This window comes from Mycteria americana, chromosome 1, assembly GCF_035582795.1.
Source record: "Mycteria americana isolate JAX WOST 10 ecotype Jacksonville Zoo and Gardens chromosome 1, USCA_MyAme_1.0, whole genome shotgun sequence".
NCBI classification, from domain to species: Eukaryota; Metazoa; Chordata; class Aves; order Ciconiiformes; family Ciconiidae; genus Mycteria; species Mycteria americana.
Window position 1 is genome coordinate 12383594 of NC_134365.1, and position 23649 is coordinate 12407242.

A 23649-nucleotide genomic window follows, 5' to 3' on the forward strand; every position below is an offset into this window, starting at 1 on the left:
CCTCTCTACAGCTAATGGAGAGAAGGAAGCACTTCTAGGGCACAACCCATCTCACCCCAAGGTAGACATGCAAAATAGGTCAGAGGAATAGCACTTGGGTGATTTCTTTTTCTCCACTCATTATAAAAAGAACACAGACAGCCAGTTCAGATGCGTATTTCTGCGTTGCAAGCATCCAGAGCTAAGAGGACTCTCTGCCATTTTCCCAAGCAAGATGTTGTAACAAACCTTTAACCAGTACATTTGTTACTTCTTGCTACAATTTCTGTTTAGTTTCTTAGTCAGCAGCTGTAACCAAGGGATTGAAACATCTGTGATATCTTTGAATCTAGTTGGCAAGAGCGAGAAAGCTAAATCACATACTGCCACTTGCCCACTGCTGACAGAAGCACTTTTTCTTAAAGGATAACCGAGATCATGCTAGACACACACTCTATTTCTAAATCTTGGCAGTCTTGGAGAGTTTGCAAACATGGACTCATTTCAAGCCCCATACAAGAATACTGCTTAATATTTTTATCTAGATATTTACTTAGACTATACATGCTGCGCTTTGGTGTGAAAGCTTTCAAGATAAGAAGGAATTCTCACGCTTACTTACAAGACTTTTTAAACCTGCTGCTTCTCTAAACACATGGTCTCTCCTGAGCAGTTGCACTGAATGCTCTTGTAAACTGTGCGATAACCTTTGCTAACAAGGAAAAGCTCCACATTTTCACTGTACTGGAGCACTTAGTTTAGTTAGCTGAGTATGTTTATTCCATCAGCTGTGGAAGAAGAAAAAACAAAAAGCTGACCCTGGGAAAAAGGGTTCAGGCTCCACAAGAAAGAACGGAAGTCCCAGAACCTAAGAAAATATTGCCTCTTATAAAATTAATTACATAGTTTAAAAAGGAATTAATCCTTCCTGATTCACAGACTTTTGGAAAGTCAGATTCTTGTGATGTATTTGAAATACTTCAAAATAACTTGCCATGTGCTCTGGGTTATAAGGAAAATGATCTATGCCAGGAAAAGTAGCACAGAAAAGGAAAAAAAAACCCAACCCAAATACGTTGTTTTGATACTCGCTCAATGAAGGCCTACAGCTCTCTGCAAAAGCCTCCACCATGACATCTGACAGCCTCAGCTCAACAGATTCTGGTGTCCTCACAGTGACATTTTCACTCACTCACAGAAGAAAAATATCATCTTGAACAAATGCCTCTTAACCAACTCAACTATTTTCATATATATGCCAAAAGCAAACTCAAAAATATTCCACACTAGTTTATTTGTCCCAAACTAAACTACTTCTCTTCTTCATCCCTTTTCACTTGCTAGTGGCCTCCAAACCACCTGTCTGACAGCCTTCTCCCTTGTCACCTCAATTTCTTTTCATAGCTCAGTAAAAAAATTTTCTGTCCATTTTGGTGCATTTATTTTTATTTTTCAACACTGTAAGTGAATGTACATTATTAGAATGCAAAGATAATTTTCAACTGCTATAGCAAAGAATCTTAGTTATATTGTACCATAAAGATAATTAGTAGAAACAGAGAGCTGGATTCTTTTCTTGTGTCTCTCCCACATCTGCTCTAGCTGAAGAGGGTACATGTAGATGTAAAATAACATAAAATAATGTATAGTATATGTATTATAATAGATACACAGATATGCACGTATAATAGTAGTAGTATTTATACAGTCATATTTACATAGACATTTAATATACAGAGTACAGAACTGTCAAAGCCCAGGGGAATTAACTTAAATATTGTATCTCATTAGTCCCTTGCAATATTAAGAAATGTGTTGAAGTTTTAAAAAGCTTTAATAGGCTCACCTGTGCCATTAACCAAATCGCAGTAACCTTCCCAGTATGAAAGATTCCTTTAAGATAAAAAAAAAGTAATGCTGCATGTAGTATATTATACAATGTAATCCATTTCATTACCTGTATTGCTAAATATAACTGCTCCAGTATAAGCCTGATCCATTAGCAAAGTCAGAGGATAGACATGTTCATTCATTTATTCAGATAAACTATATGATGCATTAGCATAGGCTAAAAGGGATCTAGCTACTTAAGTATGCAGAACAGAAGTAACTACTTGTATCAAAGAATCAATAATTGTCTTAAAGCCAAGCTCCCAACAGAACCATGAATAGCTGAAAGAGAGAGGTGGTTTTGCTAAGCCCGGGGATTGATCCAGCTTTCCTTGAATTGTTGAAGATTTTCCATTTATCTATAGCTCTTAGTGAATCAAACCTTAAAAGCCATATCTTAAAAATATGTATAGTTTTTAATTATACAATGTTATGATACCTTTTGTTTTTATAGCTTTCAATTATTGCTGTTTTTTTAATATCTTCTTTCCCAGTATAGACTTTGTAAAGTCCGTCAACTGTCCCATTATACTGTAACAGACACAAGAAGAAGGAATAACAGTTAGAAGTACTAAACCAGATTGTAGCATTGTCACATTTTTCTTCCTCACAGCAGCTGCCTTAATTTTTATTCACAGAATGATAACTAAAGGCTTTGCCCTCCTATTTTGTTTCACTTACCGGGTAGAAGACTCCCAGAACTGGGTCCAAGGGGAACGGGACCTTGTTTAAGAAGGGATCTTTGTATCCCCACAGTAATTCTTTTACTGTTCTGTTCTGCAGCATGGATGACTTAGAAGCTTTAATCCAAGTATTTAATAGTAGTTGTATAAAAGTGTTTGTATACAAGGCAGGTGCAGCCTACAACAGCAATAAAATTAATGTTTAGCATAAAATTCTGCATGTGCTTTGGATCAAAAACACAGAATCTGACTCCAAGAAATCTCTGGCAAAGCTGGTTTCCAGAGTTGCAGCTCACTAAGTTAAGTTTCTACTTAAAAACTGTCACTCCTTAACAAAACAATTACTGGGCATAACTAAACAAAGGCAGACAATTTGTCTTTACTGCTTACAAGAGTTCACTAGATCATCCCTAATCACAGAATCACAGAACAGTTGAGGTTGGAAGGGACCTTTGGAGGTCATCTCGTCCAACCTTCCTGCTCAAGCAGGGCCACCAAGAGTCAATTGCCCAGGACCATGGCCAGATAGCTTTTGAATATCTCCAAGTAATAATCTTAAATCCTTATCTTTATAACATGGGTTGTACCACTTTTGGTTTTCTACCTCTTTTCTGTCATCTCCATATGTCACATACTTCAGACTCACTCGCACTACAAACATGTAAGTGAAAATATACAAGCCTTGTTACTTACTGGCTTAGATAAGTGGTTTAGATTTGCTGTTACGCTAGCAGCGATACAACTGTATCCTGCATAAAACTGCCCAAGTGCTGAATCTCCATTATTTCTTTACTTAAAAACAATACATATTTGCAACAAACAAGTCCTTTCTGAACAGCTTTAATTATAAATAGTGGATAACTTGTCCTAATTCAATGAAGAATAACGTAGATTTACCAGCAGCAATTGTAATGAAGGTTCCCAGAGGCTTAAACACAAAGTCAAATCCCTAAAGGCACTGAATAGCTTGTGGAAAGCAAACAGAAATGATCTATGTTGGCCTGTGTGGGGAAGCAGGAAATTGTAACAATTTTAATAAGTAAATCTGTGTAAAAAGTCATTCTCTTACAGCAAGTGCTCAGCCCTTTAGTAGACCGTCTCTTTGTACTTAGCGTTATGGGGATAGCAATGGAAGAGTCTCTTTTGCTCTCATTTCCTGCCCTCCTCAACCCCATGAATCTTTCACTCTTGTCTGAACTTGAACACTGAGTAAGCAGAAAGCATGATATGACAAGATTATAAGATAAAGGAGATGTGGGTTCAATACCCTCAGAGTTAAGAAAGTGTGAAAAACATCTCTGAATTCTCTTGTGAGTATTTTGACAACAAGGTTATGATATAAAAGGTGGGCTCTGCTGGACTGAAGTCAGTGCTGTCAAATGAGATAGGCAGAGCCTCTCTGGGAATTTGGGCTTCCACCAGTTTGTTTCTGAACAGCAAAAGAGGGCTTGGATCCTCTGTTCCCACCTACCCTGACAGGGCTGCTTCCAGGCATGAGCCTATGCTTAGATCCATAAGGAGCTACGTGCTCCAAAGTGTGGGAGCTGAGCAGTGTTAGTTAATACCATGACATGAAGGACTCTGAGCACAGGAAACAAGAACAGCTTTCCAAAAGAGAGATGCTGACCTAAATTAGGACACATGCAGAATATATCTGGTCTGAATAAGGTCATTTGCCTTTATTTATTAGGTCTTTTCTCCCTAGAGAAAAGAAGGCTCAAGTGGACTTCATCACAATATTCCAGTATTTAAAAGGTGGCTAGAAAGAGGATGGAGGCTCTTTCTTCACGAGGAGCAACATGGAGAAGACAAGGGCAACAGGTACAAAGTTGCACCAGGGAAGGTTTCATCTTGATGGAATAAAGAAATTTTTTACAGTGAGAACAGTCAATCACTGGAATGTCGTAGAGTCCGCACTACTGGAGGTTTTCAAGGTGCAATTGGACAGGGTTCTAGAAAATCTCATCTAGGCTCCCTTTCTCAGAAAAGATTGGATCAGATGATCTTTTGAGGTCCCTTCCAACATGGGGTCTTCTATGATTCTGTGATTGATTCTATGATTCTATATCGTGTTAACGCTAAGCATCTCTTCACCCTGCCCCTAGCACCCACCCTCTCACAGTGATCCTGAACACTCACACGCAAACACCACAGAGTTAGGGCAAGACAATCAGGCAACACAACCAGGGCTGAATATAAATAGGAAAACTGTAGACATCAGTCAAGGGCAAACATTCTCAGCCTGTGACAACAGAAAAACATCTGGACGGAAAAGGCTCTAGCACTACTCTAGGAGGGGACCCCTGTGCTTTTCTTTGGAGGACTAAGGTCTCAGAAGGACAGGAGAGCTTGGGGGATGCCATTGCAGTGGTGCTGAGGGGCACCATGGGGAGCAAGCAGCTGGGGCAGCGAGGCCATGCATACACCGAGCATGGGATTTAATACAGCCTTCCCTGCGAAGCAGGGCTGAGGATGGCAAATCCGTCTTGTACTGTTCATGCTGTACCTCACACAGAAAGGGAATCCATCCACAAACTCTTGATTCATTCCCCCACTCAAATTGACCAGGAGGATGCTTTTTGATACATCCCATCCAAACTGATGACTTTGCTTCCATTGACAGGAACAAGTCAGTTTTCATTTACCATTAAGATTACCCTGGGAATATAAGGAAACCTTAATATATATGCAATATGTCCTCAGGATTTTTTTTTTTTTAAGACAGTAATACAGCTATCCTCAGTGTAGCTGACACTCACGTCATCTGAGCTCATAGAGAAGAAACCTATCCTGTGGCAGTTTCAGTATTACTAATGCTAACTTCTCTCCTATTTCCTCCAGTATCTCAACATTTGAATGTGGACATTATGGCTTGGTTTCTTTACTTACAACAACAGCAAGGTTGAGGCATGTGATGGTATCGTTTTCTGTCCCAACAGACATATCCGGTTCAAAACGAGCAACGTTAGGCAACATGTAGGATATTGTGCCATCAGAGTTTTCCGTGATATTTTCTTTGGGTAAATACCGCACTCTTGAAATACAAAATAATAACATAAAATATTTTCAACATTTTTTTTTCCAGACAACACATAACCATGCCTGACTGGAGTTTTTTGAAAAGTTGATGAACACTTTTGTAGATGAATGTTGAACATTTTATAACCACTGAAAGGATTCTAAACTTTCTATGTGAATATATGTAAAAATTCAATTTTCTTTAAAATATTTTTCTTTTGGAAATATTTCCTTAGTGCCTAATGAATTTTTTTTCTTGACACTAAAATGAAAACAAAAATTTCTTTTTTATTTTTACTTCAATAATGGACCTTGTATCTTTTTATATTTTGTTTAAATTAATTTTTTGTCACATTTTTTTCTAAGCTTTCTCATGGTTGCATGTAATTAGAAGAGGATGACTCAGAATGGTTAATAAACACTCAAGTTTTGATTTGATAGGCCTGTGTTGCAACAAAACAGATTACAGGTTAAATCCAAAATGGGAGTCACTTTGGTAACATTTCATATGCATGTGGAGATTTATAAGCAGTCTATAAGCTCCGCTGAGATTCTCACAAGCCTCTCAAGCATGCCCTGTCAGCAGATCACCAAGGTACAAGTCTATGAGCTGCTGCGGTTCTAGCTTTAGCTCAGATCTTCAAGTCCCTGTCCTCTTGCTGAGCCCCCTGCAGGGGCAGCATCCGGCAGGCATCATATGACTTAGTCTATGCTGTGGGTCCACAAAGCTTGTCCCAGCTCCATCCCAGAAGGGATCTTCAGGGTACTCCATCAGATCTTGCAGCCTGGGTGTGGAGGGACCAAAAGGCTCAGAGAGCATTTCCCCATGGTACTAACATAGCCAGTGCATGTGGGTCTTACCCCAAAAGCAGCTGGATCTTGGCTTCCCAAGATTGGTTTGTGAGCGTATCATTTTAATTAATAGCCTAATGTGTAGAGCACCTACCTGAAAGTTGGGAGATTTTTCTTCTAATTAATGTTACTTCTAACTGGAAACAAAGAGCCAGGGTTTCCCAACAGAACAAGGTTTCCCAACAGAATCGTGGGGACAGTTGCGTTTTCAAGGCCAGTTGTTGTACATTGTAATAAATAGTTAAATATTGAAAGGGAGACTGAGAGAGAGAGAGACTCAGTATCACAGATTCAGATAGACCCAATATCCCAGGTGAGCATGACCATAGCAGTGAGAAGAGCTATAGCCATCATTTCTTACATAGTCTCATTAGGCTTCTGGCAGAGATTTGTCCCTGAGAAAACAGGCACCACCACCACCACCAGAGTAAGACATTGCTGTTTAGCGGGAATTCACCTTCTGCAGTATTTCTGAACTGGTTAGTTTCCTGATTCCTGTGTAACCATTTCCTATGTCTTCCCAGGTACTCTATGAACTAAGAGTTCTCTATTTCCAATGAGAAATAAATAATCTTTTAGGCATCAAAGCACGTCAGCTGTAGATGCTGCAATGCAACACCGTCTTGCGAATACAACATACATCCCCAAAGACATCGAGAAAGAAATATCTTATCATTTTAGGAAAGCAATTTCATAACACGGGTGCCAGTGATAGCTGGGTATTGGGCTTAATGACTCAGGAAGCATCAACTATTCCTATGTCAACATCACATCTTAAATTAAGCAAATTATTAAAATCTCCCCTGAATGGGGATGGACTGCTGCCTCTAGGCCCTAGCTAGTACATTCAGAAAAAGGAATGCTTTTCAGAGGAAAAATTGAAAAAAGAAAAGCTATAAATTAAAAATAAGTCATAAAGGAACAAAGAAACAAAACACATTATTAAAATAAATATGAGTGATACATGGGTGATAAGATAAGCTCTTTGTTTTAGGGCATCTGGCACATTTTCTTCTGTGTAAAAAGTTGGCAAAAACTGAACAGCAACAAATGCAACCATGCCTGCATGTTGTTGTGGCAAACCCCTTGCTAATGAGCAATTGTTTTTCACAAGAGCAAACAGCTTCACACCCAATTACCAATTTCTGTATGCGTTTTCCCAATGTGAGACCCAATACAGAAAGTGTTTGAGATTGCTGTGTGTAGCTGCAATTTAGGCATTTTTGTCAAGGCTGACTGGAATATGATGCTGGAATTTCAAACACAAATTTTAACTCAGCAGAATTTTCTCTGAGTTTAGCAAAACTTCTGGTACGGCATGTCACATACGCAGAGCGCTTTGCTTACCTGTATGTGTAAGGTCCTCTTTGTTTAAGTTTTGGACGTGCTCCTTGTTCTAATACCTCTGATGGATTTTGCACATCGAAAACCCAAAATTGCCTGTAAACTGAACTTCCTGGCACAAGCCAATTTTCAAAAGCAATGGTACCATTTGCAATGACAGCTTCCTAAAAGGACAAAAATCAAAGCTAAAATTAACCACGAAGTATGAGTGACAAGCTGCAGATGATTGTAGAAGATTCCCAAACAGAAAAAAAAGGTATTTTATCATCAATATGAGGTGTACACCACACATTTTTGACCAACATTTGAAGGCGTCCTGACATTCCTGCTCAGTGAAAGCAAAAGTGAATCCCCCTAAAGGAAGTGACCACAAAGCTGATATAATTGCTACTGTAGCCAGTAGCAAAACTTTCCTACTGCTGTGGTCCAGCACTGCCTTAGTTCCCAAATACTTGCCAAATTTACTGATTATTTGTAAAAAGAAAATATTTGAATGACTGAATGATACCCCACAGTTTTTAGAATCCATAAACTACTTTTCATACATTTGCAAATAGCCCAGGGGAGGAAACGAGCGTTATCTCTCAGCATTACACAGGCACTAAGTAATACTGCACACAAAGACGGCAAATAGTGTTCTTGCAGGACTGCTTTTCTTGTCAGAAAATTCTTGTCACCAAAACTGAGACTTTCTAAGAAATCTCTCCAGTTTTGATAACATTTTGTTAGGAAGGTTTCCTGGGTACAGAGAATGAGGGAAAAATATGGATATAAGACAAGACAGGGCATCAGGAACCCCTCTAGAGTAACGAACAGCTTTATGTCTCTGGCACTCAGCTATTATATGGTAAATGCCTATTCAGACCTTGGCACTGTACAGTGAGAAGGAGAGTTTGAAAGTACGTTTCCTGTATTGTCAGGGGAATGCCTGCTCTGCCTGGTCTACATCAGGCCTCTTTCTATATGATTTTCACAAAATCCTGGGATAATGTTTTTCCCCTTGGCGGTAAAAATGTAGAAAATTCTTTTTCAATAAGAAGAAAAATCTAGGCTGCCTGGCTCCAACATATAAAATGCTTTTTTATTAGAGTTGTGCAATATTAATTAGTTAATTTGCACAGCTCACAGAGTCCCAGGAAGCAAAAGGCTGGAATCCTTCCAGATAGCAAGAAAAGACATTTTAAATTACAAGTTGCTAGATTTTCTTTCTACCTTAATTTTCTGCCTCTAGAGTGTGCTTAGCAAGCACCATCAAAAAAAAAGGGTACTACTAATTAAGAACCACTGCAGTTAGAAACGAATGCCATGTCTTGGAGAACTCGTAACACAGGCAGGGCTTTGTCTGTGGAAAGCCTGTGTGGTGGAGTTGCAAATGCCTTGCTGGTGTTGTAAAGCACTGGGCTTGCTGTCTGAATATCTGCTATAACTTATGTGCATTTGGGTGAGAGGTGAAGGAAACCTTGCCACAGCAAATGTGTTATCAGTTTGATAACCCTCAACACTCAGACCTGACAACGAAAATTCTCTTCAGCCTTGTTTTGCAAACCTCAGGAGGCCAAAGACTCTGTCAAAGCTGTGATCCAGTGTGGGACAGACCATCTCCTTGGTGAAGAGAGAAACACTTATGATTTGGAAATCACCTTTTCAGCTTCCACAGAGAATTGCTCAAAGGATCTGGGAGAAGCAGGCTATATAAAGAAATGCGCAGCTCGGTCTGCTCAGAGTCTGTCTGTGATCCGTACTCAACAGGATCCTGGGATGGGGACAGATGCCGGGATTTGACCTCCTGCCTCTGTGTAACTGGTATAGGGAAACGATTAAGGATTCCTGGCAGCTATAGGGTCAAGAGGACAAATTATTCTCTCTAGAAGTCAACAGCACACAAGCACAGAAATAAATAGAGAAGTTTCCACCTTGCGTCGATAGATTTTAAAGCAGTGTTACTTGCTTCTTAAAAGCTTTAAGTTTTCCCCTCCATCCATTCCTCCCTCCCCTTATAACCCTTTGCTAGGGGTTATAATAGCACAGAATGATATGCAAACTCCCCTGCCACTGGAGAGTTTGCTCGGAGTGCCTGAGCTGTAGGACCTCTCCTCCCATCCTTGAGAGGCACAGAAATAGTCCCCAGCTTGCGTCTAGCTTTAGACATTTTGGGCACTTTGAAAAATGTTTATTCTGAAATGATCACATCTTATGACTTTGTGTTGACTTGGAAGAATATAAGGAACATGCTTCCTCACAGCTTTTCCATTTAAATGATCTTATTTTTTCCAAAGGGTGGATCTTTGCCTCTAATCCTCTCTCTGCTATTGCAGGGAAAGCTAAGAGTATGCAGGTCTTTATACCGGCTTTTTAGTACAACCAGGACAACTTTCCATGTAAACTGAGACTGTAGGCTATGTGACGAGCCTTTTCATGTACTTTCTGTACCACCCCTTACTGCACTTTACTGTGCTATGTACTTACTTATCAATCTAGAACAAATTTGCAAACAAATAACAAAGAGGTTATTTTTCATGCAAGAACAGCTACTATGTCCATATTATACCCTTAGGAAATGCCAACAGAGAAATATTACTTTGGGCATTGTACGAAGAGGTCCTGGGATCTGAGTACATGGGACAGCCAGGTCACAACGAGTTACTGTGTGGATTTGCAGCCCACCATTTCCTCTGTGCAGATGCCACCGTGGACGCTCTTGGGGGATGCCTCAAGGGGACAGCTGATCTGACCTGGCGGTGCTGCAGCCAACGGGGCAAGCCAGCTCCCGCAGCCGCCCGTACTTGGTCCACGTGCCTCCCCCTTCCTTTGTGCCGGCTCTCATTCCTCAGGGAGCTGTTTCTGCCTGCCAGACTGGAGGGAGGTTATTTTTTTTTTTTTTTTTTTCTGGGTTACCTTTCTACCAGTGAGCCACTTGGCTCAGTGGTGTGGGTAGGGGGAAGGATCAGATGAGAACCAGTGTTAAAACAAGGGAAGCAGCAGGACAAAAGAGGGTGGGGGAGGAAGGGAGCAAGACTGTTATTTTTGGTGGCATTTAGCTATTATTGTTAATAACATTTCTCCCACAAAGGAGGTGTGTATGATTCTCTGTCACATACTTCGTGAGTGCAAATGGTGGGTTAAAGTGGAAGAAAATCTAAAGCTCTGTCTTTATTCATGTCTTCATTTAATAAAACTAATATCCTCACACCAGCAAGCCCTTGGGTTTTGGCTGTCTGATCACTAGTGAGGCCAGCCCTAAATATTAACCCTCTCTGTGGCTGGTCACTTGTGTATTCCCCTGGTAACACTGCCATGTTTTGTAATATTATGAAAGGTAGGGTAATTTGGGAAACTACTAATTTGCAATTGATAATATGAAACACTTCCTAACTCCCCAGTCAACCTCCATCAGCTCTAATATCTTATGCAATAGTTAACTATTGTTAGCAAAAGTAGCTATACAGTATGTAATTGCTACACAGCCAAGTTCATCTATTGACCTAACTGTGCAAGACTGAGTGAAATCAATGGGAACTTTAACCCCTTTTATTTCTGACACAATTTTTCCCCCACTTGTGGTGGGTCAACTGGCAATACATAAATTCAAGAAATGCTGAGCAGTCAGCAATAGAAGCTTGCTGTACTTTGTTGCTTTACGCTAAATTCAGCCATCATGATTTCTGATGAAGAAATAAAAAATGTCAGACAAAGTTGCTGTCTTGACAAAGGATCTGTCCAGATGGACAAAAGACGCCATTTTCTGGGAACTGAGAGATGCCATGAATACTTTAGGCTGTAACAAAATTGTTACTAGTTTATCTCTATGTATTGTATGTGTTGGGTTGCATATGTAAGCTGGAGGAAACAAACAATACAATTCCATAGAACTGACTAAGTTAAGTTCCAGGAAAGCAAATAATCTTCTTCCATTTCGCAGCTGAAAGTACGAATAGCCATTTATTACTTTTTAAGTGATGATTATTAACTTATTATTTGCCTTTCTATTCAGGCTTTGTTGAATCAAAACTTTTAGTCCTTTTTCAGTCCTTGATCATAAAAAATTATGGAAGCCAATCAAGTTTATCATTGATAATGCTGGCATATATGTGATTAGATCACATATGTTGTGCTGAGAGCCAGCTGTTGCTTTAGCTTCATTAGTTTAGATAAAGAAGTGGCATATGAATATCACAAACACAATTTTAAATTAGAAGTGTTTCCTATGCCTCCAGTAGCTGAGGAGATAAAATCTGGCCAATCATAGATAACAGATACATAGAGAGACAGATGCCTAGATAGCTTTATTTCTAAAAATAGCAGAGACTAACCCTGAGGACTCTACAGAGAGAGTGCACCACTGAGGTATTGTAGCAAATCATACACCAGTCTGTATTATCAATTCATCAGGAATTAAATATATTAAGTAACATTATGTGGCTTCTGATAACCTCCTGAACTCACACGCTCAGGTAGAAAGCAAAAGCTCTTAGAGAAGTGGTAATAATGATTTTTCTGGCAAATGAATCCGTTACCAATGGGTTTGAGTGGTTAGACCTAGCTGGAAAAAAAAGCTGATCACCTGAAAAAAAAAAAAGTTTTATCATAACTGAAATGATGGGAATTTTGCCTAAATAAATAATATTGTTTTAAGGGAGGGAAAGGCAAAAAGCAGTAATTGAACCATGTCAAAATATCTCCTTTCAACAATATCAGATGCAAGCTTTCTTATTTGTTGTTTTGAATCACAACTTACACCTTTCCTTATGATTTTTTTTAATGTTAGACATGATAATGTCTAATAATAATGACAATAGACATGATGACGTGCAACTGAAATGTGTGGAGTCAGTTAAAAAGGTACATTTTGATAGTCTCAAACAAAATATTTTTTGTAAAGAACTCCGAAACTTTCATGTTTTGCTCCTAACTTACCAAGGACAGTTTTCTAAACCCCTAAGGCCTTCATGGAAAGGCATCTCTCCCCTCTGCATAGATCCAGTGTTTGGGGAAACTAGGGTTTTTGCCCGTTGGTACTGAAAGCAAAGGCACCTTTTAAGGGGGAAGTCTCCTTTCCCTGAATAGTATCAGAGCTGAAATAGCTTTGTACTAATCTTGTTCAGTGGATCCCTGCCAAGATGCTGCTGGTGGTGTCATTCTAAGTGTGCTCTTCAAGTGACAGTTTCTTTACAGAGCCTCTAAAAAGCTTCAGAAAATGTATGTAATGTTGAAATTCTTTAAACCTGCTGGACACAGGAGTAGAAACAGCTTATCCCCAAAAGATCTGAGAGACAGATAGAGCAGTCTGGGGTTAGAGAAGATAGCAATGTGTTTTGTGTTGAAGCACGGATGTATGTTAATAAACTGGAACACACGAAGAGGTGACATCTTGGTGTTACATGTTACATGGACTTTGTTTGGGTTGTGCACCCATGGACTGTTAATGGGTGGAGAACAGCACCTGCCTGCTAGCAGATAACAGCCTATATACCCTGAGAGTCTCTGTCAAATTTCTAAGGGCACCTAAGATTGTCTATATGCTTGCAGATGCTTTCTCTTTGCTGCAATAACAGTATACTGCCTTCCAGCAAAATATGTCCTGCAGTGTTTACTCAGGCTAATCTCTCAATGACTGCAATAAAGAAGAAATGAGGCTGGTAGGGTTTGGTAAGCTGCAAAGGTGTGCTTAAGGGAAGCATGCTCAGGCTTCTGCTGCTAGCAGAACAAGAACGATAAGAACTATTGATTGCATTGATTTTTGAAAGTAAAGTTGTCCCTATTTATTGGGAGATGTTAAGAAGCTCAACTGGACTTGCTTGAGAGTAAATTGATGATAATGTGATTTGACTAAATCTTGATAACAAATTAATTTATGACAATTTGACTTGTTATAATATGAAGTGTCCTAAAACTATTCATTCAGGAGAAAAAAAATGTATTCAACATTTGTTTCTCTAATCCAGCAAAATTCATTTCCCCTAGAAATATAGATTTGGTCTTGCTATGTTGCTGTCAACTTGTGCAAAGAACTAGGATTTACTCTGACATAGGATAAGCAGAGGAACAGCTAGGGGTCTTTTTTCAAGCTTTGGACTGTGCAGAATTTAAGACATGATTTTGTTTGTAATGGTGATATCTGAAACAGTTTTCCCCTTTTATTAAAAATATGTCATTTTGACATTTGTTTTCATCCAGTGAGGACCCAAGTTCAGGCTTTGCCTCATATGAGTCCAAATGGAAATATAAATGCTTATAGGCCATATCTGAGGCCATCCACTCCTGGATAGGCCATCCACTCTTTAGGCTTTTTTCTGTCCTAGAGTCTCTATTCTTGAGAAATTAAAAATAAAATTATCATTGAAACTGATCTGTTTCTACCAAACATTTCCTTAAAAAAATGACATTTCCAAAGGTGAAAGATTTCAGAAAAAAATGTATTTTCAGTATGCTCTGCTCAGCAGACCTGTTTTCTTTGTAGTCAGCTCTATATTTATCTTAAATATAACTGCAGTGAATGACAAATATTTGTTTTTGTTACTAGCCCTTTCATCAACACAGCTAAATCAGAATTAGTTAGATTCAAGTCCCTCTTCAGCATCTGCTGAACTGATGACATATTTCAGCTGTTGCACCTTGGCATATCTTTTCTGAAAAGGAATTGTCTGAGAGTCTCATGGTCTCACTAAATAGTCAGCATGATAAATAGCAAAAAAATAATCTAGTATGACTTGTGCTTAGGAAAAAAGTATCTGTTTACTTAAATAAATAAACCCTCTACAAATTTACGCTTTTATATTTTATATGAATACTGGTACAAATTTCCCTTTTTATATATATATATCAAACAAGCTGCCTTGAAATAGGTACAAGCATCTGAAACATGATCACAATGCAGAAAATTATAAAGAGGTTGAGGAAAAAATTACTCTGTCTAATATTTTATCACTAAGAATTCATGCAGGTATAATTTCATATGTAGACATTTGCAAACCATGCTGTATAACTGGTTCATTATTATAAGTAAACAGATGAACACATAACATTGCTAATATGTGCAATTTGCTTTGAAAATACTTTATGACATAAGACAACACTCTGGATTAACTCAAAGTAAATAATGTAAGAACGTACATATTTTTAAAACTATGTGCTTTCTAGAAAACCTGCCATTTCATCAATTCATCAATCAATTAAAATTATTTGCAAATATAGAGAGTATGACTTTTTTGTAAAATGTTGCAAGGCGGGTGAGACATTATCTAGTGAGAATTATTTTTTTATTCTCTATAAATTTGAAAATTTCATGAAAAATACAATAAAAATTCAAAAATTCCTCTACAGTTAGGTTTTCACTGAGTTTCCTGACAAAACTAAAATGTTATGCAGAAGCCATGTTTTTCAATTTTTTAAAAATGTGATGGTAGAATCTAGGCAGAGCCTCAACAGACAGCTTAACATTTCCTGACAGTTCAAATATCCACCTCCTCAATTGACTTCAATGGCTGTTGAGATAAGGGCAGTCTTCCAGGAGGGCCTTTGAATAAGTATCTCCAAGATCTCCACAGTCTTCAGCGCCACAGCAGATCATTAGGAGGAATAAGCATCACAACATTAAGATTTATAGCTTTTTAACTGTAGGAGAGCCCACCTTGGCTGCAGTGACCCCAAGGAGAAGCCATGTCTCCATGGTGGACACCCCAGGTTTTCCATGTTCTTTCACTCCAGATTACTCCATGATTTAGACCTTCAGTTATACACTCTTTTCACCGAAGATTTAACAAATTAACTTTCCATTTTTCTTTAAAGACAAAACTAGATTTTAAAGAAATAAAATAATCTAAAAAAACAGAAAAAAAAAATGGTGTCTGCCAGGTTTACAACACTCCAATTACTCTTCACACTCCTTGAATCAAGGAGATGTATATGATCTGATCCTGTAGTCTTGTGGAGCACATTGGCTTAGATCATATAGTCACAGAATGTGAGCTGAATGCATGTAAGTGTAGGATTAGATTCTGCATCAGAAATTTGTTTAGATTATTTGCAATACGTAAATATAAGTTGTGCCGGTTTTGGCTGGGATAGAGTTAATTTTCTTTATAGTAGCTAGTATGGGGCTATGTTTTGGATTTGTGCTGAAAACAGTGTTGATAACACAGGGATGTTTTAGTTGCTAAGCAGTGCTTATACTAAATCAAGGGCTTCTCAGCTTCCCATGCTCTGCCAGGGGCACAGGGAGTTGGGAGGGGACACGGCTGGGACAGCTGACTCCAACTGGCCAAAGGGCTATTCCATACCATATGGCGTCATGCTCAGTATATAAAGCTGGGGAAGAGGAAGGAAGGGGGAGGGGGGGTCAGTTTTCTCTCAGATTAATTGGAATGTATTAGAAAGGGTAGAAACGGGGTATGACGTGGGGGACGTTCAGAGTGATGGCGTTTGTCTTCCCAAGTCACCGTTAGGCGTGATGGAGCCCTGCTTTCCTGGAGATGGCTGAACACCTGCCTGCCCATGGGAAGGAGTGAATGAATTCCTTGCTTTGCTTTGCTTGTGTGCGTGGCTTTTGCTTTCCCTATTAAACTGTCTCTATCTGAACCCCCGAGTTTTCTCACTTTTACCCTTCTGATTCTCTCCCCCATCCCACTGCGGGGGAGTGAGCGAGCGGCTGCGTGGGGCTTAGTTGCCAGCTGGGGTTAAACCACGACATAAGTGCATGGAGTGAGTACCAAAATAAGAAAAAAAATGCAGAAAAATAAGTAAGTGGATCATCATGGGGAAAAAATAAAGAAACTAGAAACAAACATAATAAAAATAAAAAATGCTTACTTCTAAATTGCATTACTGAAAACACATCTTGAAAACAATATTTTGGCTTCTCATGTGAAGCATGAAAGACAGCAAGCAAGTAAACATGACAATATAATTAATATATTAAAAAAATATTGCTGCAGCATCTACTACCAGTGAAGTTTGGATTGCATATATTACCAAAACTAGGTTTAATAAAGAAAAAAAAAAGGAAAAAAGCAGAAACAGAACACAAGATTTAGAAATAATGACTATTCAATAACCACAAAATACATAGATTGAAAAAAAAAAAGAAAAAACGTGTACCTTTTTTATTGCTTTGCCTATAAGATTATCTCCAACCGGTATCAGAATTCCTCCAAAGATAGCCAGCACAGCACCGATGACGGCCCCAGTGAGGAGCCCACAGTTTCTATTACAGCCCATTCCTCTCCTTCGTCAGGGTGCAGACAGACAATGTAAAAGTATCCTTGCTGTAAGGCTTGATGGTTTTTTCTCACTTCTTGGTCCCAATAGACGCACTGATCTTCCTGAGAGAAGCTGCTAACATAAGGAAAGAATGAACAAAAATGACATTCCAAAGCTCAAAGTACAAAGTGCATGACGTGAAGCAGGTACGAAGATAACATGTCAAAACCAGCCAGCCAGTGGCAACCAGTGCCAAAAAAAAAAAAAAAAAGCGAAAGCGTGTACTTTTTTCATTAGTCTTCTGTTTTGTTTTGGTTTTGGCTCTATTGCATTAGGGCAAACTGACATAATTATTATTCAGCAGACACTCTCCCTGAGGGAAGCACCTTCTCTAAAATCTCTCTGTTCCAAAGGAGGAGGCTATAGCCCTCTGCTTTTATCACAGCCTGCAATGCCCATGGCTCCCACTTCAGGCAAACCCAGGAGTTTTAGCTCACACTAGTCAACCTACTGTGAGCTACCCAGGCTAGTTCTGCATTATGCTGGTAAGGAAGTCCTCAAGGTCCCTCAGCACCTTGGTGGGAATGGCAGCCTCTAATGGAGGCACCTACAAGAAGCCTGTCTTTCCAGATCTCTGTCAGTCCACAGTCTGCTACTGAAGGGATAAAACTTTGTTTCAGCAACTTCTTGACAAAGGCATGACTGAATTTTACTTTCAGAGCTGCATTCTCACCATCACCTAGTTTCATCAATCCCAATTGCCTTACAGAAAGGCAGACATCTTAAAGCAAGTCTAGATTTTCATCTTTGAAAGATGTAACACCTTATATTTCAAGACCATTCAGTCACAGAAAAAAAAAATATGTCTGCAATTACTCATTGGAAAACAACAGTTGCTGGTAATATGTGCTAACATATCTTAAGATCTGGCCCCTAGTGAAAGTGTAAAGAAAATCAGAACTATACCAGTGCTGAGAGATATGGTAAACCATAAGCTCCCAGTGATAGTTTTTCCTGCTTGTTACTGTTTATGAATAACTAAGACAAAGAGCTGCCTAATTTGCAATTTATTCTTTCTCAGGAGTTAATCACATCCACAGAATTTGCATGGTTGTTATTTGCTTTAGGCCTCCAGCTAACACAGAGTCTGCTGTTTTCTATTTTAGATGTCATTGTCCATATCCTTTTTATTCTTACCAATTTCTGTTTGTTAACATGTTGTGATCATCTCTAAATCAATTTTAAAGCAGGTATCAGTTGCAGAGTTAATTACGCATTCAAGGCCAAACACAGAGAGCAAAGGAAAATAGAAAGATGGAGTGGAAGAACAACTCAACCTGAATTCCCAGTTTACTCCTGAGGATTAAAGGGTTAAAAAATCTTCATGGATTTCTAAATAACAAAGCAGGTGTAGGAGTAGCATGACTTTTATTTTCATAAACAGAGTTATGAGGTCCTTTTATTAAAAAAAAAAGACACATACAGCATGCACTGACATAAGGTACCATGGTCAGCAGGCTAATGATGTGTCCTCCCACGTCCTACCAAACTCACAATTATATCATGTCTGTACCTGAGCCCAGACTGCTCCTTTTATTTGCATTGGAAACCCACATTTTCCCTGCTCTTGCACTAGGAGTGGTTTATGGGTCTCTTGACATTAACAATGACTATTTCTGTACGTTTGAGATAATTTGGTATTTTAATAATTTCTTCTTGGATACTTGCAAGTAGAATGTCCAAAAGACTACTTGCAATCTCATAAAAATACCCTTCCTATAAAAGCCAGCCAGTCCATCTACCTGTCACCAGGTGATTCCTTGTGTTTCCCACATCAAAACTTTACCCTTTGATTGCTTTACCTGCACACACAAGGGACCAGGAAAGAAACCAGATTTGTCTAAATTTTTTTACTTTGGCTAGGGTCTGAGAAGAATATCTTTACAGCTGTAAACTTGGCTTTTCTGCTGGAGGAGGTGCACCTTATTTGAACCACAGGTTTACTTAGTTGCTTTCCTCTCTACTGCCTTTGTACACAACAGCAATAGAAACTCATCAAACAGGTAACATCAAGGAAAAAAATCTATTTTCCCAAACTTTTCATGCAACCTGTTGCACTTCTCACAAAGATAAACTGAAAGACAACGTGACTGAATTATAAAAACACCAAGTTATTAAAGGCTCTTTGATATAGTGAATGGATGCATAACGTGGCTAATGGCAAACTTCAAAGCAAATTTAAGTTAGAAATTCATTAGACCTGAAGAACTTTTAAGTGAAAGTCACTAGGACCAACTCTCTTATCTTTGTAGGTATGTTCAGCTCAGGATCTGTAGTCTGGCAAAAGTAGAACTGTAATACTGCTGTGCAACTCATTGGATAAGTGATGCGGGGATTTAAAAATCTGACTGCTGTTACACATTGTAACACATCTAAGGAGAAGCAGAAATTCTCAATGACATAAAATTCTGAAAAGTACATCTTTCAGGTTGATTTTTTTTCCCAAATGCTATTTATTCTAGTAGATTTTTTTAAAAAGTGTGGAAATACACATTTTATAATTAAAAATGGTAATTATCTCTTCCATAAACGTTTAAAGAGGGCTTTTAGACATTGTCAGACTTTTTTTCTTGGCTTACATACTGAAGCTTTTAAAATTCAACAGATATACACTTTCCACCGAAATACATTTCCATCTAAGTTTCTACAAGCTGTTCCAATGGATTTTTTTTTGTGTTAGGCAGAGCAGGTATCTCTCATAAGCATTAGCAATAAACAGCTAGAAAGCAACTGGCTGCTAATAACTTCTGTCTATTCCAAGCTTTTGCAAATTGTAAAATATTCACCCTTCTCCCACCAAACACAATGCAATAGCAGTCTAGACATATCTCAATTTATGCAAGTCAAATTATCCATTACACAACTGCAATGAAGAGCACTCACAACATAACACTCAATTTCACATAGAAGTCAACAAGCTATTCTCATCTGTCACAACTGAATGTAAAATATGAAGATTAAAGTAGAAATTTCCAATAAGAATGCAGTTGTGTCTGGGAATTCATATTCAAGCAAAAATAATTTACCTTAAGCAGAATAGAAAGTACCATAACAAAATTATATATTGCCTATGAGACTATAGTATCAATTAAACTTAGATTGGACTACAGGATTAATAAGAATATTCACCCCATTCTAAAGTGTTCGGTATGTACTTTTTCATATTGTTTCAAATGTCCTTAATAGAATATTGACAATGGAAATGATCCATTCGAGTCTCTTAAAAGACAATTTATAGGAGGAAAGATGTAAAATGTTATTAAATTTTTTCTTCCCTACTTAACTTATACTTCTGTACATGTTAGTTTAAAGCAAGGCCTTATAAATATCAAATAATATTATCTGTATTTTCTTAATTATTTCTCCAGCTCTAATAGTAATTTTCAAACATTGTTTGACATGGCATTACTTCAATTCTGACAGAGAATCAGATTTACTGCCCCAAATGAGAGCAGCTACATGGGGAAGAAGCAGTGTGTATAGTGAAAATTAAAATGGGTTTTCAAAATTCCTATTAAGAGTTTCAAGCCAAAAACATGGTGTTTCTTTAAACATAATTCCAGTTTCTCCAAGGTCAGATGGTGAGATTAAAAATCCTGAAATTTTTAAGAGATACATTTGCAGGGAAGAGGTTATTTCTGCCTTTTTTTTTTTTTTTAAATCTTTGACATACTTTGAAATTACTTCGAGTTTTTTATCTGCAATAGTAAATGTTACAAATATCACTTTAAAAAGATGCATTTCTTATAAATTCACATGACTCCAGAATTGTAGTTTCAAGAATGTTAAATATCAAAAGACAGAATGCAATTGGGAAAGCCAGCAATACTGAACATAAAATACCATTGCTAACATAGTAATGAAGCATTTCTCTAATACATGTAAAATCTCACTGTTTCTTGCAAACACCTTTGCAAAATCCTGACATTTTATTTTATACTACTAATAAATATTTGCAAGAGCTTTCCACCAACTGATTTTAAAAGTATTTCTGAGGAAAACCCTCTGATTTTAAATGTTGTATCATATGACTCACCTTGAATAAGGGCAACTGACTTTTCAGCTGAACGTACAAGTACTTAACACATGACTTGCATCAAGTTACGAGAAGATAAGCGGCTAAATCTCCCCACCAAGCACATAGCCTCTAAACTCCGAGGGAGTGTTTATATATTCCAAGAGACGTCAGTTCCCTGTTTATCTTTTTGTCAAAAGAAAAAGTTAAGTTGTATTGGTGCTGGGGGGGGTGGAGGGGGAGTGTTATTTTTACAGTCTGACTAAAAGCCACTACCTACATCTCGTGGTAATATACTTAGCAGCTGCAATCTTCCTCGAATTTTGATCCAAGCGAGTCAAAGGTCAAGGAGACGAAAGGGTAACTTACTTACCCTTAGAGGGTAACTTACCATTAGAGAAGTGCCAGTTCCTGGTCACTTCTCTAATATCCATTTGCTTTAAAACTGCTTGTATTAGCAAGTTATGACTAACCAGTTCCTGACAGCTTCTTTAAGATACAAAATATTTTCAAATATTCTTTGCTATATAGCATGCTCTGCTGTATAAATAAAGCCTTACTATTGCAGCCGTTCTCTGTCACAATACAGGCTAAACACCTTTGCAGCTTAATCATCATGATAGTATATTTTCAAGTAATAAAAATCAGGAAATATCAGAATATTTTTTAAAGGGATTTTTTTTCACAGGTTGGATTACAACATTTCCTCACAAAGTGCTAAAGCTCTTCCTCTTTTACTGCAAGTTCAATGAACTTCATCCTAGAAACTTCTTTTTCTTAATCTATCTAAAAGTCAGTTATTTTTACCCTAACCTCTGTGTAGACCAAAGTGTGACCCCAGCACAGTCTACTAATAATTAACAATAATCAGTTTGGCAAGCTTTTGCACAAATATTTTTTCAATACCTCCTCATCCCAGGTCAATTGAATGAATGGATTATTTTAAAAGATTCTTCTGGCAGCAGCAAGAGGAAGTGATTTATATTTGGCTTATTTAATTGTAAGAGAGAAAATATTCCTAAAAATAGATTCTCAGGTCCAGACTTTCAGGGTATAGCACTGAATAGTTTGTGATCCACATGTTTAGCATTTGCTATGTGTTTTGACTGATTACTGTTCTGGTTTTGATATTGCCCTATTGGAAAGTTAAGCTTTTGTGGAAGAAGCTCCCTTCTTCTAATCTACTTCTGCTACGTAAATCGAAGGTGGATGAAGATTAATGAACTTGAGGTTTTGTCTCCTCGCAGTGAAAGCAAGAGTGAAAGTGAGGCTGGCCCTTTGAAAGCCACCTGTAGGACAATCTTTGTACAAGGCTTGCTGCCGGGGAAAGTTGGTGGCCCTGACTAACTCCAGTTTCACATCCTTGAAAAAAGCAGTACATTTGCTTTCCTGTAAAGAGTGGAGTTTAACTGCTGAAACAAGCAGTCCTCCACACTATGGTTCCCATGCATTACTTTTATGAATATTGTCATTAATTATTTCTATTGGACATCTCTTTGTATGATGCTTTCCTGAGGATGCTCTTGTTCTGGATCCAGCTTTCCTCCCAGGCTGCACTGCCTTCTTCACTGCTGATTTTTCTCTTCTAAGAGAAAGTCATTTCAGTTATTCACACCTGCCCATGGAGATGTTCCCTACCATGCTCATTTTCTCTGTTTGCATTGTATGGGATTCAGCGTGCATCATTTGTAAGGGAGGAAAATATCTACTGCTGTCTTTTTGTTGGAATCCTAAAGGTACTAAAGCAGGTGTAATGAAGCTCAGTTTTCAACATATACATGCTGAGTTGTATCAGCTAATTTTATGACCTATGATATCCTATTATCATCCTGTATAAGCTAAATCTCTTCTAGCAGGCAGTGCTTGGCAGTGAAATGAGGACTGAGAGGTTCAACCGCAGAAACCAGCTAAAAGGATTTGAAACTAAGAAAGAAGTTGTGCACTTTTGAATATCAGTCATTTCTGTTCCTTAAAAACAAATGGAACCAAACCATAAGTACTTAATGGTCCTTCTATGTTCTCTGGCTTCATATCAGGGTTCAGAGGTTATAGGGGAGAAAATACAGAGCGATATCAGAAAAAGCAAAAAATTATGTACTTCATTGGAGTCCCCAGCGGTGCAACAACAGACAAACTACCCCACAAGGAGAAACTGTCGAGAAACAGAAATAGTGTAAATGACACTCACAGGCTTGATGAAGACACGGAAAAGCACAGGAAGCAGAAAAAGACAGATGCAGTTTTTAACTCCAAATGAAGCTCACCCACAGTTCCTGGAATAATCATACTACTGACAAGAAAATGCTGAAGAGATGAGTGTGATTCCTGGCTTTTCTAGACATCTCATAGAGGGGCCTTTCGGAAATCACTTTCTTTGGGCTGCTTTCTAAACACAGAGGGAACAAATGAGAAGAGTTATCATCTTTCTATATGCCCTGAGATTCCTAAACACTCAATGCCCTCCCCTTTTTTTTATGTTAAGATCCCTTCCATCAGGGGATGACATACCTTTATGGTACATATAATTTGAATTTTGAGGATGCCCACATAAACTTTCCCACATTCCTGTGGGAATTCTCTGATGTACAGTACAGCACAGCACAGCATGATTTT

The 23649-nt window shown here is 38.3% G+C and overlaps 1 protein-coding gene across 4 annotated transcripts in view; it reads right to left on the bottom strand.

The window, feature by feature from the left end:
* CD36 (CD36 molecule (CD36 blood group)) overlaps positions 1-23649 on the bottom strand; it is a 36327-nt gene that overhangs the window by 7432 nt on the left and 5246 nt on the right. The window contains exons 1-7 of one of the 4 annotated variants that reach the window (XM_075490839.1): positions 21058-21199; positions 16860-17096; positions 7770-7930; positions 5442-5586; positions 2551-2730; positions 2309-2400; positions 1826-1872 (exon numbers count right to left, since the gene is read on the bottom strand). In XM_075490839.1, the coding sequence (XP_075346954.1) occupies positions 1826-1872; positions 2309-2400; positions 2551-2730; positions 5442-5586; positions 7770-7930; positions 16860-16979 (745 nt within the window). In that variant the 5' untranslated portion in view covers positions 16980-17096; positions 21058-21199. Of the gene's footprint in view, positions 1-1825; positions 1873-2308; positions 2401-2550; positions 2731-5441; positions 5587-7769; positions 7931-16859; positions 17097-21057; positions 21204-23649 lie in introns of those variants that run through there. The other 3 variants (XM_075490829.1, XM_075490815.1, XM_075490821.1) reach the window with 3 other exon arrangements.